Below are 16,003 nucleotides of genomic sequence, written 5' to 3'. Positions count from 1 at the left end.
ATGTTGTTTACAATGGGAGCACAATATAAAAGGGCCTGACCTTTCCGGGAATGGTGAAAAATTCACTGTGACAAAAATGCAGATGTATAGTGAAGGGGGACAGGGGCAGGAGACAGTGCTGGGACCAAGTAACAAGCCATTTTCACTCCCAGCTAAGAAATCTGGATCTTAACACTTAGATAACAACGAGCTAACATTAAGCAGGAAAGTAAATTGGTCAGAATTTTCGGTTTTTAGGATGGTATATGTGATAGCAGAGTAACAGACAAATTGAATATAGGTGGGACAGAACCTACGGCAGGGAAACCAGGTAAAAGTTGAAGTTGGCTATGATGAGGAATTAAGGGAGTGATGGTATTTCCATGATAGAAATGAATAACATTTGCTTAGATGCAAAGGTTAAGAAGATGAGCATCAGGACAATGTTTCCATGAAAATCAGTGGCAATGACGCTACAAGAGGGAAGGAGGACTAAGGGTTAGAGGGTTGCACAGGGCAGATGGAGAATACAGAGTAAAAGAAAGTTGAGTTGATATACTCATTTGCTGAGGAGAAGTAGAAAGAAGAGAAATTCACTTCTACTTCAGTTCTGGTGTGACCATGTGAAAAACAAAAACCCAGTTGAGGCCAATAGGCCGAATTTCCAGAGGCAACAGGCAAATGCTGCTTCCTCTCTTGCTGTTTCCCTCAAAAAACAAATGGTGAAGACTTGACCGTGACTGTCCTCTTGGGATCTCTGATCCGCAAGTCTAGTTCCCTGCAGAGCAGTGGATTTTCATGGTGCAGAGGGAGATGCTGAAACTTCAGGGGTTCACTGCCACTTCATTAGCTACTTGAGGTTGTGAATGCTTCTCTTTTCTCACAAGTTCAAAGCCTAATTCAGTGGCCGTGTGGAGTACAAAATAAGAAAACATTAATTTATTGTAACAGAAACCAGTTTAATGAATAAATCTTTTTGAGTTTTCTGTGACAGATCTTACATAAATAAAGAGAGGTTTAAAAGTGGACTTTTAAACACAGGTTTTTAGCTCACCTCACAGTTTTCCCACAAGGATAGAACATTTCTCTTCCTAATTTGAAACTTTTCACAATCCACTGAAATTATGAACACTGACTATCCACAGTCATCCTTTTAGTTACATCTTGGTATGCAATAGAAATGATGAATATGAAAGAAAATCATGTGCTGTTTTAAATGTCATTTGCCTAAATACTGTTTCCAAAAAGTCACACTTACTACATTTTGATAGCTTTAGAGGGATATAAGGTATGAAAAAAAATTCTGATGACATGATATATAAAAATGTTGTCACATGGGGAAGAATAATAATCTATGTGTGGAGGACTAGTGCTCTGGGAAGTAGGGCCTGATCTTCATGGACATCTTCTTCATCGAGTACCAGGACCCCTGCCAGTTCATCCACACCACTCCATCGTCTGTGCCGTGCTTTGCCATGTCCCAGGTATAAGGGCCACCCCAGTAGTATCTGCCATTTGGATTGGCCGCATGACATCTATTATACCACCATCCACCACCATCCTCTTTAGAACACTGCTTTCTGGGATCTGTAGTTTTCCTGAAAGGAAATTTGTTTGGGGTTATTAGAACTGCAGTGCCCTCAAGTTAATTCTTTGCAAAGTACGCACAGAGAAGTGCTGGGTGCAATATTCCTTCCCTCTGGTTCTATATGTAAAGTCACAATTACACAGCAAAGGTCTTCTCTGCCCTATAGGAAGAAAGGGAGAGAACTGGGCCTATGTGGCAAATTAATCTATATTTGTTACTTTATCCTGAAATGATAGCTTTCAGATCCCTTAGTGTTACAGATCCCTGGAAAACAAAATGGAGGTTTTGATATACACAGTCCAATTTAGAGACAGGGAAATCTGTCTAAGTACGCACTACTTTGTGCTCAAATTCCAGTTGTATCTTTTATGGTTATGTGATTTTGTGTAAATTACTTAATCTCTCTAATTTTCATTTGTAAAATGAGGATAGTAATGGCAACGTTATAGCTGGAGTGCTTTCGAGTGACCCAGAAAGAGCTCAGCACAGTGGCTGGCACACAGGAAGTACCCAAGAAATGAGAGTCACTAATCACATTAGTGATCATTAATGACTCCAAGCAGCTATGTTAGCAGCGGTGCTAAAAGCAGGAGGGAAGAACCAGCACGTACCAGCCATCGTTGTCTCTGTCGTATGTGCTGAAGAACATGCTGTTGTGGATGGTCATAGTCCGGTTTTCTCCCACCAGCTGAGAAGCTCCTTCTATGAGGGCGTTGCCAGCTGTGCCCTTGTAGTTGCTCACTGAGAGTTGATATTTGTTGGCCTCATTCTGTACAGTGAATCCTTCGTAGAATGCTGTCACCTTATCTCCTTTCCAGTCCTCCATTTCAATAAAAAGCTTTGTGGGTCCCAACCTGGTAAGCTGACTAATTTTGTCATTTCCAAGCCAATACTCACCTAAAGGAAAAATAAAATAAAATCTCACCAAAAATAAAACCTTTAAAAAAAAAACTGGCTTTTCCCCCTCATCATTAGCTTTTATACTCTTTTTGTAAATTCTTCTTAACCTCCTAAAACTCCTAAAAACAGACTACCAACACTATGTTTTTTAAATGGAGAAAAATAATCTAAAAAAGAATGATTTTATTTTGTACTCCTAGCTTTTACCTGGTACACCACAGTATTTTTTCCCATCTGCATTGGTTGCAATATTTCCAAATCCTTCCTTATATGGATCCCATTTCCTGCCAAAGTCAACACTACCATCTTGACGGTTCTGAATTACTGTCCATCCTTTGGTTGAAAGAAACAAAATAACACACATTACCACTAACAAATAATGTCACTTTGAGGGCAATGTCTGAATTCCTTGCCCATTTAATTCATGCCCATTGATATTTAGTGCTCCAAAATAGATATAATAAGGAAATAAATGTGAGAGGAAAACTCGCAAAATCTTTGGAAACTGCAAGTGCCTTATCTTACCCCAAATTGTGAATCAGAGATATTCTAAAACATCAGATTGAATTCCAAATCAAATGGCTCATTGTTAGCTACGTTAAAGCTAGGTTTTATTTCCTGGCATTAAAATAATTTCAGCATAATAGGTCAAAAGCTATCAAACGCTTACCTCCTCTTTCTGTTTTCATATCACAGTATACTCTATATGGTTTGGTAGAACTGTCAGGCTGAATGAGATACATTTCAGATGTTTCACCTCCATTCCTGATAATTTCCTCACATTCTGCAACCATAAGATAACATTATATTTAGGAATTACAACATCATTACCTTGTCTTTAGTCACTAATTTTGTAAGATAACTGATTACATAGATACTAAGGAACATTTTATTTTAGACATTTGAGAATATGTTGTAGAAACTGAATCTTCCTTTTACTAAAAATCAAACTCAGTTTCAAGGAATTCTATCTGCCAAGGGGGTGAAAAAGCTCTTCTCTACCTTTTGTGTCCTGTGATATCCATAAACTTCCAGAACCCACGTGATGGAGAAATCTTTACATGTATGTATCCATGATTCCAGCATCTTTTCAAGAAAGCATGTACATTACACCCATGGAGCTACCACCATAATTACACTGCTTCCTACTCATCAAAAACTGGCAAATGTATTAGGCATGCTAGGGATATCTTCATGATGTGCTAAGATGTCATTAGGATCTGTTGGGAAATCCACTGGACTTCTTTTAGTTCTCTTATTTTTAGAGAGTGTGAGTTCTTCTGGAACCTACTAGAAATATGTGTCTTAACTAGCTACCTCTGCCAGACACCACAGGAATATTGCAAGTGACAGTACACGGGCTGCGGCAGTATTCCATCTGAGTTGAGACATCCGATTCTAATTTTTGTATTTTGCTTCTCAGATTTTCCAGAATTGAACGGAGCACACGAAGTTTAGTTGGAATATTACTGTTCACAGTCTCATCTATATATAACTGGTGCTTTTCCAGCTGTGAGGAGTACTCATTTATTACATTTTCATTATCTGGAAAAATGAAATTATGTAGGAATGGTTAGCATTTTCTCTCGATAAAAAAACTAAATGTATTCAACCACACAATTGTGATTCTGATTTTCTGAGAATAAACTTATAGACCCCGAATGAACATCGGGCAGTCATGATAGGTAGGTGTACTTAGGGGAAATTATTTTCCCCATGGCATACACAAATTAACATATAGTCTAGCTACTATAATAGTAATTTACCTTAGATTAAGCTAAAAATTATGGCTAATAATAAATACAATAAGTTGTTTATTACTTTGGTGAGGAAAAGAGGAGAAAGCAGGACTTAGGCTTTCCATCTCAGAAGTTCAACATCTTATGGAGTAGATACACTTGATTTATTTATTCATCTTACTTAAGTACAGCAGAGCCTTGAAATACACAAGAGAAATGCCATGATTCCTTTGAAAAATGTCCAATCTTGGGTTTGCTACTCCCTGAAACACCTATGCCATGCTGGCTCACTAGCTGATTCCTAACCACCAAGACAATAGCACTCAAAGTTCACATCTCAGGATTCAAAGGGTAAGATCATCATCTTCAATTCAATTGAGTATATCCTGGACACAGTTATATTCAAAACCTCAAATGTTAAATCTATAAATGCTAAATTTTTACTCTGTGAATATACTGTCTTCGGAGTCACAAGTTTTTTTTATAGACTAAACATAAGGACTCACAGTGAAAATTTTCATAGAGAATCATCCTTGCTGATGCCAGACTGGGAATAAGAGCTGCATAGTGCTTGTCAGACAAGTTGCAGGTGAAGATGCCTAAGTGAGGACCTTGGGGTAATCAGGCTCATACTGAACTACTCGGACTCATCTAGAAACATGAATCTTCTCAGAATTGTGCATTCCCATGGCACTCTGACAGTTTCAATTTTATAACAGAATCAAACAGGAAACACAAGGACATCTACCTTTTACTTGCTTCTGCCTCTCTTTCCAAATGTTTCTTAGCAGAGTTATATACTGAAAGGTGGAAGAAGCGGTCTGGGAAACAGACTCTATATTAGTCATTAACTCTTCTACATTCTTTCTGGTTAGTCTTTCCTCTTTTACCAAAGTATCTTGCAACTGACATCCTGTAGGACACAACACGCCCTGCAAACAAAGAAAATAGCCAACATTAGATGAAGGATTGGGGTTATGGATATTTGTGAAAATAGCACATAGTGAAAATTCAATGATATCATTCACCAATATAAAAACTTGCCATTTGATTTTCTTTATGTGAGACCAGAAATTCTAGGTTCATCATTATATTCCTCTGAAGATTAAAAATAATCTTTACCACAGAACAAAGGTAATTAGGCTATGAAAATGTTACCATCTGAACAAAGTGGGCAAAGTACAAAGGAGATGATGTTTCATGATGTTTCATGTGTCCTGATTTGTAATCTTGGGCCCAGACCAAAGAAAATTAGAAAGGCACCCTTAGCTCAGGGCCCAATAAGTTTATGTTTTGTATTTACATCCAAAAGAAACAAACAAAATAAAAATGATGGTAATGTGGGTCAACACAACATCAGGAAGACATGATGAATACAGGCCTTCTTCGCATGGGAGGCCCACCCACCAGGTCTGGGTCAGCGTGCAGGCAGCCGTCAGCATCAGGGGGTTTTCTCTCCACTTTCTTCTGGCGGTTAGCTGTTTTGGCTGGACGAGCCTTATAGCCATCTCCGCTGATGGGAGGGGGGACGGGTCTCAGGCTGGGAGGCTCTTCCCTCTTCTTGTCATAGGGTCGATGACCACGGGCATCCAAATGAAACTTCAGGGAACCAGGCAGAAATAAAATGTAGAGTGTTATAGGAGATTTTAGATGCAGCTATTCCAACACCCTCATTCTATAACTTAGGTTATCAAATGACTGAGGATTTGCTTAAGATCCATCAACTAGCTAGTTGTTGTTCGTAAATCAATAGGTTCCTTAGGTCTCTTCAGTAACAGTAGAAAGAAAAACAGTGCAAAAAGCTATTGTGCCTGGGGTAGTTTTTAAAAAGAGACTTTAAAAAATGTTGCATTAGATAATGAAAGGTAATGACCTCAGATTCCTGAAACCTATAAGTTGGAAGACACAAAATAGTAAGAAATCTATACCGTCAGGAGGAATAAATGTTCTCAAGGCACTGGATTACTAAATTCCTGTAATTATTGTTAATTATTTTTTTACTTTCAATTTTTATGAATTGATGATTAATTTGGCTAACTCCTATATAATAATATTTAAGAGGTAATACAGATTTATTAAAAGCGAAATTTACTTAGGATTTATTTGTAATAAGACAACCATTGGCTCTAACACGTTTGAAGAGGAATAAGGCATTCTGGAGCCAGACTGCTTGGTTTCAGGTCTTGACCCCCACCACTTACTAGCTATAAAGATCTTCGGCAAGTTACTTCATCTGTAAAATAGGGATGATAAAAGTATCTGCCGTATAAGATGATTGTTAGGATTAAATGACTTATTGCATATGACACCCTTAGAAGAATACCTGGCACATATTGAGTTATTATTATTATTTTTATTGCAATCACACATAACAGATACTACAGTGTAAGTGGCTTTTCCACTACTAACTTCAACCTTAACTTCTATCAACAAAATTGTTAAATCATTCTCATGAAATTTTCTACTTGATTTCCTTTATCAAATACCATGATTTTCTCATATTTAAAATAATTCTCAAGGTATGTGCATTGCAATTAAAATTATTTGCTACTTGAAAAAATATTACATTAAAAGATAGTGAAGTGGAAAATATGCAATGCAATACAAAAGTGCTGGCTTAGATTAACTATATTATCATCATATGACCTTTGTCAGTACTTTCACCTTTTGGCACTTAATTACAAATTAACAAATGACTAGACTTGCTGCAGAGACTAAGCTCTCTAGCTATTTTGTGGGCCTAGAAGTCATCGAATGACTGTTTGGAATTTCACTGTCATTTATTCAGTAAGTTAGAATAATATTTAACATTTAGTGGTAGAACGCTAGGCTTTAAACCCAGGCAAGTTGGATCAAGATTCCCCTGCTTAACTGCTGAAATTAAACTATAGTATATGTTATGTGTGACTGCAAGAAAAATAATAATGTATGAAGATTTGTAGGAAATATACATATTTTGTGTCAAAGACATGGTCCCAGCCAGACAGGAATTTTGTGAAATGTGATTCATCTGTTTACTACAGATCAAATTATAACAGAAGAAAAATATTTCCTTTTTATTTTAGAATATAATTAAAGAGGTAGTGTTGGTGATCTAGCTTTACTAGAGAAAAGTAAATGAAAAAGGTTAAACATCTTAAAAGAAATTATATGAAGTTTATGAAGACCACTTATTGAAATAACTGAAACTAGAAAATCCAATTGGAAGGCTACACTAGTAAACTGTCTCTGTGTAGATTAGTTGGTGAGCAGGAGTGTAAAAGTGTTTAGCCAAGTACTTTGTAAAAGTTTACTCTTACACATTCTTTACATTTTTCTTACCTAATTCAATTAACCAAATAACTATCTTTTTATATGTATAGTTTGATAATTAAAACACTTAGGTTCCCTTCAAATTCAACAAGTGATCCAAAATGAATCACTTCATTTATGTATTACTGTGTACTTTTATTTCTAGTATGGTGATACTATGCTATACACAAGAAATTTGATCTGGAGTTATCTGATAATAAAATTTTAATTCTTTAAATATTCATTTCTCTAAATGTATTTTTGTATTTTTGACATCTTCAAACCAGTAGGAGTAAATCAGCAAAGATAGTTCTTGAGGAAAAACTGTTCTACGAATGAATAAATTAAATGGAGTGATATATTTGATAACCACTCATAATAACAATAAATAAATTTCTCATTTGAAAAAAACAATTTTTAATCTTCTATTACCATACTTGCTCTATTCTGCTTTTAGATTTAGTTTACAATTTTCATTCATAAATAGCCTGTAATTTCAGGAGATTTATATTACCCTCCTTCACCAAAGAGCCATCTAGCTACTACAGCTTTTTTCTTTTAAAATGCTGCTCTTCTGTTATTTTATAGTCTGGGAAATTTTCAGATATTTGTTCTCAAATTGTAATAACATATTGCTAGAACTCAATGGAAATGATAGTACTCAGGATAGCAACAATCGGAAAAACACATCTTACATTAGCTCTGACATCTTCTTCCTGGGAAAATAAAGGTGATAAACCAGAAAATGAGAAATTATTATTTTGTTTTTATATAAGAAATACTATGCAACATTCTTTAAATAGAATAGGCCTTAGAGATTAACAGTTCAATTTCATAATTAAAATCAATGTTAATTTCATTATAATAAATATTCACATATGATTATGTTTTGGTTATATTTTATATTAATAATATTAGTAAGAATACAATAATATTTAAAAGTCACCTCATCGTAGTCATCAATAGCTTGGCCCTTAACTATAAAAACACACAATAGTAGCAGTAGTAGATGTTTCATGATTTTAAATTTTTGGAAGTTCCAAGAAACCATCCTTTGCTATAGACTTAACTGAGAGATTTTCAATCCTATATATACCTGAATCCTCTGTTAGCTATGCCTTTCCAAGTGATTACCTTCCTTAGTTAACGTTTAATTTTTTGGTTCACTTGTTGGCTGAACCATTTTATCCCTTAAGCAACATGTTCCCAGCAAGACTTATTTACTTGTCATACAACTGTTCCCTGTTGGCCGAGTTTAGTAACACCGAAGTTCCTTAATTCATTTAATCGGACAATATGATGGGAAATTGGGACATTCCTAAAAGAGCTGTGTATCACATTTCCTGTAAATTAACGTGGATGCTACACAGGCTCCCAAAGAATGTGTGAGGAAAAAAATATTTTTAATCCAAGCACAAAAAAATTCAACCTACTTACAAGGCACCCACTAACATTGTGAACTCACTAGAGGTTTACCATGAGTGTTGTTTTGGGGTAATCCTGCAATTCAGGTTTTAAAAAGGCCATTAAACTCAAGAATAATATTACCATGTGTTCATTTTATCTTTCAGACATTAATCAGAATAACAAAATTATCGATAATATTCATGCCTTATGCTATGATAGACTAACATGAAAAAGAAAATGTAGTCTTTTTTTGCTCTGACCACTTTCCATATTTTGTTCTTTACTAATATGCTAAAATGTTTAAATAATTCTAAACATTATTAAAATAATTAGTAGATTACAGATTCCTAAATCAAAATCATTATTATGGTGATTGGATACATATTTAACATTTTATTTTTATATTATATTTTATATTATTATATTTATAAAAACAATGTTATTTTAACATTAGTGAAGCCTTCATATATCTATTTCAAATAGAAGCTCAGATACCATTTCCTTTCATAATTTCCTATAAGCTAACAAATGCATCTTTGTCGTCTTTTCATTGTTTTTTGCAATCAGGATTAACAACTCTTACAAGAATCAAAAGCAAAACCAAAGCCAAAACAAAAATCCCAGCAAGTGTGCTCTTTACAGCATTTTCCTGGGTTTTTTTGGTATGCAAAGTGAAACATCTGTTGTTAAATTTTTTAAGTGATTTTCTTAAAAAGATAGCAGGTTATCCAGGTTTGGATCAGGAGAATATGTTTTAAACAATGCTTTGAAGCAGTCTCTTGATAATGGTATCAAACACACTAAATTTCTTTCTTCTCTGGGTAACATAAGTTGCATTCCCAAATCCTTTTAACTCAGATTTATAGAAGCAAAGTGTTGAGTTTAAATTAAGTAAAATAGTTGATTGGATTTTTCCTAATTTATCTCATTCATTAGTACTGGGTAAATACTATACATTATGATTAGCTTAGTTTTAGTTTTTCTTATAAGAATACATACTCTGACTGAGAAAGCAAATATGCGTGTATGCATGTGTCAATTAAAAGAAGATGCAATAATATTTCCCTTCAAAATGTAACTGAGGAAAAGTTTATTTTAATCGTCTGGGCAGGGTTTTATTTTAATGATGTCAGGTTCTTGCTGATTTAAAAAGACAGACAATGTTAAGACAACTAAAAATTTTTTTTCTTTTGAGGTAACATTATATTATCTTCATTTTCAAGCACTGACATTACATCAACTAGCAATAGAACCATTATTTAATTCCCAGAAGTTTGTTAATTTTTTGTTTCTTCTAGCATATTATAGTAACTTGTACAACATTAACGTGAAAGTTCCCTTATAAGTCTCACTGTTTTTCTACTCTGACAGGCATTCTTGCCATCATCAACAGGAAGGTGGAAGGAAATCACTAGAATTTATACTCCACAACACCAGAGACTAAACATTCATTCCACAAACAGTTCTTGAGGGCCTCCTATGTGACAGGCAGTGTGCTAGAAGCTGGGGATACATTGGTGAATAAAACAGACGATAGTAGGCATTTGATAAAAACTCGTAGAATGAATGGGTGAACAAGCCTTCATTGAAACAGGCTTCAGATTCCAAGCTCTGATAATCATTTATCTGCTTTAAGTTTTACAGATGATGAAACAGAGACTCAGAGAGGTTAAGTAAAGTACTCAAGGCATACAAGTAGTAAGTACTGATAGCAGGACTTGACCCATGTCTGTCTGACCAGACAGTTCATGCTCTGTGCCTGTTAGACCATATTGCCCAACAAAATGCAAACATGATAAAGAATTAACCTGTACCTTTTTGGTTTGCTGTTGTCGTTGTTTTGGTCAGCTCTTTTTCTTGAGACTACAGTGTCTCAGACAGGCACTCCCATCCTTAGCCTTTATTTTCACTTACATTTTCACTGTAATATGTGGGTGTGGGCTGGATATTCATGTCTGTGTGAGAGGCATGGTTGATGCAGTGAATAATAACTATGAGTTTCTTTAATTCTACTTCTTGCTAGATTTTTTATAGAGCTATACTAACGTTTTAAAATGCCTAATATTACAAAGTAAATTACCATGTTTTCAAAGAGAAGAAATGCATTTACAGAGATTTTGCTCCCTAAAATACTTAAATTTTTAAAAATGTTGTTGTCATTGGTGGAGGAGAAAGGGAGTACTATTTGTTCAGTTATGTTTTTAGATCAATAGTGCAGGGTTCTTCGAATTAGCTGATCCTCTTATGTAAGTCAAGGGCAGTAAATCAGTGACAGAAAAAAACAGAAGTTACCTGTCCTGCCCAGCAGCTCTCTGGCAAGAAGGGCAGACTTGCCAGCACTGATTGTCAAGCATTTGTTGTTGATACTTTTACAATTCAAGTCAGGCCCAGTTATAGCACACAAGTCAATTTGTGTTCATCAAATATTTATAGAACACCTACTTTGTGCTAGAGGCCAAGGATACTTTGGTCGCCAAGATAGACAAAAGCCCTGTCCTCATGAAGCTTTGTGTCTAGAGGGGAAGACAGAAAATAAAAACTACTTATCTGTGCTGAACCTAAGACCCTGTGCTGAACCAGGAAAGGTGAGGCTTTGGGAACAGTAACTTAGGGACCCTAACCTCCTTCCAGGGGAAAAATGACTTGAAAGGAAAAGGCTTTTGGACTTGAAACTTGTGGTTTGAATGACTGTGTGGTTTATATCAGACACCGGCCACATGACAGGTACTTGACAAATATCTGTTGAACTAGTTTGTGAACATAGAATGAGTGAATGATTGAATAAATAAAATGAAATACTGATTCTCTTTGTCTAAGAAGGCATAGGCTTTGAGAACCATATTAAATCATTGTTAGTCTCTGTATGTTTTTTTTGTCTTACCCTGAACCACAGTATGAGAACCACTATCCAAGGGGAAATTAATACTGAAGAGTTGGAAGCCAGCTTGGATCAGAGCGTGATGGGCAAGCCTGAGACTAATGTGACAGTGACAGTCATAACTGGTTAGCATCTGCAATGGGAAAGCACATTGCAGGGAAGAAGGGTAGGGCTAGCTCTGTCTCTTATGGAAAGTCTCCTTCTATTGACTTGGTAGATATCAGTTTGCTTTTCTTACGGAAGCTGATACCACGGCAATAAGGAGAAAAATAGGACATTTTCTCCTTCAACCCAATGCCAATCACAGGAGCTAGAGAAAAGACAGAGATGCTCTTTTGCTTCTGTCACATTAGACTCAAAACCACAAAGGGTGTGACCAACACCAGTTGGAGTGCTGCTCCCTTCTCTTGGAATGACCCCTAAAATGCAGGAGTGGGGCTCCGGCAGTCCTGTTAGTATTGTGATACCCTGACCCTCTAGCCACAGGTGACTGAGTAGGGGTAGATCCCTTACCCAAGCTAGCCCTATCAGCTTCTCTCCCCCAGTTTTATGTTTGCAAAGGAAACAAGCAAAGGAAATAATTAGGTTGATTGCCCTGAGGTCATATTCATGGCAGCATTCTAGAGAGAAAGCCTACCAACTTCAGCAGCAGAAGCCACCAAAACTTCCAAACTTGATCATCTGATTCTTCTGCGAAATCTGAGACACCTGATTGTCCTTTTAAATAGTACCTCCATTATTTTTTGGTAAGTTAATGGCAGGGGAGTACTATTTAAAAGGTAAGTTAGGGCTTCCCTGGTGGTGCAGTGGTTAAGAATCCTCCTGTCAATGCAGGGGACACGGGTTTGAGCCCTGGTCCGGGAAGATCCCACATGCCGCAGACCAACTAAGCCTGTGCGCCACAACTACTGAGCCTGAGCTCTAGACCCCGCGAGCCACAACTCCTGAAGCCCGGGCGCCTAGAGCCCGTGCCCTGCAACAAGAGAAGCCACCGCAATGAGAAGCCCGCGCACCACAACGAAGAGTAGCCCCCGCTCGTCGCAACTAGAGAAAGCCCGCGCACAGCAACAAGAGTCATGTACCACAATGTTCATTGCAGCTCTATTTACAATAGCCAGGATATGGAAGCAACCTAAGTGTCCATCAACATTTGAATGGATAAAGAAGACTTGGTACATATATACAATGGAATATTACTCAGCCATAAAAGGAAACGAAATTGAGTTATTTGTAGTGAGGTGGATGGGCCTAGAGACTATTATACAGCGTGAAGTAAGTCAGAAAGAGAAAAATAAACACCGTATGCTAACACATATATATATGGAATCTAAAAAAAAAGGTTCTGAAGAACCTAGGGGCAGCACAGGAATAAAGAGGCAGACGTAGAGAATGGACTTGAGGACACAGGGAGGGGGAAGGGTAAGCTGGGACGAAGGGTAAGTGAGAGAGTGGCATGGACTTATATATACTGATAAATGTAAGATAGCTAGTGGGAAGCAGCCGCATAGCACAGGGAGATCAGCTCGGTGCTTTGTGACCACCTAGAGGGGTGGGAGGGAGATGCAGGAGGGAGGAGATATGGGGATATATGTATAGCTGATTCACTTTGTTATAAAGCAGAAACTAACACACCATTGTAAAGCAATTATACCCCAATAAAGATGTTAAAACAAAACAAAACAAAAAACAAACAAAAACAACAACAAAAGAAACAAAGACCCAACGCAGACAAAAATAAATTAATTAATTAAAAAAAAACTCTAAAAGGTAAGTTAATTAGTGGCTGAGATAGCTTCTGGGGTTTGCTGAACTATTTCAAAGGGAAAATTAAGATCAAATGTTTGGGAATCAAACTGAGTTTTTAAAAAAAGCATAAATCACACATCGGAAACAGAAGCTGTATTTTCACACAATGCAATAAAGCACTTAAAGTGATTAAGTATATAGTACCAGTAGTAAAACTCTGTAGAAAATAAAAACGTTTTATTTGGAGTATTTTATAACATTCATTTAAAAAATCTTTCACTAAAAAAAAAAAAAAAATCTTTCACTATTTAATAAAAATGTCTTAAATTAAATTAATAGTATTTTCTGTAAAAGATGCCCAAGATTAGATTAATGACATAACAGATATTTATAATTTTGAGTCTTCTGATCCAAGAATAAGGTATGCATTTTCATTGATTCAAATTTTCTTCTTTATGTCCCTTAAGCTTTTTTCATATGACTTGCATACTTTTCATTTATTGTTATGAGATTTTCCCCCATTATATATTTTAACTGCATACATAAAAGCTATTGATTTTTGAAAGAGAATACAGAGATGTCCTATATTGGTGAGTAAAAAAAAAATTAGCTTAACTAATGAAGGGAGACTTTCCTTAAGATTTGTACTATTGGTTTCACCCAAACAGACTTAATAATATATATTAATAAAGTATTCACCATGTGTGCTTTTGGGAACAAACCTCCTACACTTATGAAGAGCAGCAGTGACCCCTACTGCTCAAATAAGGCAGCTCTAGGTGTCAGCCAGGACAGGGATTCTTTTTTTTTTTTCTTTTCTTTTTTTTTATTGGAGTATAGTCGATTCACAATGTTGTGTTAGTTTCAGGTGTACAACAAAGTGAATATGTTATAAATATACATATAACCACTCTTTTTAAGATTCTTTTCCCATATAGGCCATTACAGAGTATTGAGTAGAGTTCCCTGTACTATACAGTAGGCCCTTATTAGTTATCTATTTTATATATAGTAGCATGTATATGTCAATCCCAATCTTCCAATTTATCCCTCCCCCTTCCCTGGTAACCATAAATTTATTTTCTACATCTGTAACTCTATTTCTGTTTTGTAGATAAGTTCATCTGTATCTTTTTCAGATTCCATATATAAGCGATATCATACGATATTTGTATTTCTCTGTCTTACTTCACTCAATATGACAATCCATGTTGCTGCAAATGGCATTATTTTGTTTTTTTATGGCTGAGTAATATTCCACTGTATACATGTACCACATCTTTATCTATATTGCCATAGATATATTAGAACCTTGCTTATCTTTCTATAATTTTATTGCCCTTTGCTGGTCATGTTCTTTTGTATAGTTATTTCTATCTATAGGTAAGGTATACTCTGATTTATTTTCCCAAGTACATATTTTATAATTATGGCATTTCCTTGCAAGGCCTACCATCAGTGGCCACTGCTATAGAAAATCAATTCGTAAGGCCAAATTTACACTCAAATTCAGAGATGATTGTATTTTCAAATAGAAGGATGGTCTTAATTTTTGTAATGAATTAAAAATTAATTCCTAAATGAGATGATCAATTCACATTGCTATACTTTTGATAGATTTTTCTCCCTCTCAAAGTATACACAACATGCTCTGGTGACAAGATCTGTGGAAACTTGACTATGGTTAAAGAACAAGCAGAGTCAGTAAAATGCTTGTCTATTCAAGTTTGCAAACGTCCAGTTCCATCAATTTTCCTTCTTATGTGGAAAAATAGGCACGACTGATCACAAACTGCAGATTTTACCTGGGTATAAAACAAAATGCCAATCCTTTGGCACCAGTCTGTATACACACAAAAATGGCTAAAGTCTTCAGTTGTGTTTTTCTTCCACCAGCTTTGACAAACTGTACCCTGGCATTGTTGAAGCCACATTCATCATCAGACAACGAGGAAATGGCCAAGAGTTATGCCATTGTTGGGATATTGAAAAAAAAAAAAAACTATGCTGGCTGAAAATAAATTTGAGATTTTGCCATATGCTGTTAAAGCCAAAATCTTTTGCAAAATTTCTCAAATTGAAACCATCCCGCAATATTCACTCAACAAGTGTTTCATGGACAGTGTAAGTGGAATTGTTTTTTAGGCACCAAGACTACAAAGATTTCTAAATGCTTCCAGCCAAATTGAGCTAAGTAGCGGAATCAGGCGACAAAAATCACGGAGGCGACCCCCGAAGAAGGCAAGGAGGGGTAAGAGCCTTCGCACTCTCCGGACCTTCCCTAGAACTGACTGCTGAGGTTGTCTGAAAAAAAAGTATTAAGATTCCAGAGAACAGAGTGCAAACAACCACAGCCCTAAACCAAAATATTTAAGGCTGAGAGTAAGGCAGAAAACGATATTATCTCAAGATTTCTGCAGAAGCGAGTAAAACCTTTACTCCCGCGATTCCGGCAGCTTCCGCCCCGCAGTCTCG

At 36.1% G+C, this 16,003-nt stretch overlaps 1 protein-coding gene across 1 annotated transcript; it reads right to left on the bottom strand.

Moving 5' to 3' along the window:
- Window positions 1–939: 939 nt before the first annotated feature.
- Window positions 940–15,545, bottom strand: FGB (fibrinogen beta chain). The gene is made up of 8 exons (XM_060147148.1): window positions 15,334–15,545; window positions 5,614–5,805; window positions 4,955–5,138; window positions 3,785–4,012; window positions 3,138–3,251; window positions 2,675–2,800; window positions 2,179–2,464; window positions 940–1,577 (listed from the first exon to the last, which is right to left on the bottom strand). The coding sequence occupies exons 1-8, from the start codon at window positions 15,460–15,462 to the stop codon at window positions 1,346–1,348; spliced, it is 1,491 nt and encodes a 496-aa protein (XP_060003131.1). The 5' UTR covers window positions 15,463–15,545; the 3' UTR covers window positions 940–1,345.
- Window positions 15,546–16,003: the final 458 nt, after the last annotated feature.

This window comes from Lagenorhynchus albirostris, chromosome 4 (genome assembly GCF_949774975.1).
Source record: "Lagenorhynchus albirostris chromosome 4, mLagAlb1.1, whole genome shotgun sequence".
Classification (NCBI taxonomy): Eukaryota; Metazoa; Chordata; class Mammalia; order Artiodactyla; family Delphinidae; genus Lagenorhynchus; species Lagenorhynchus albirostris.
This window is presented reverse-complemented; position numbering and strand designations above follow the sequence as displayed.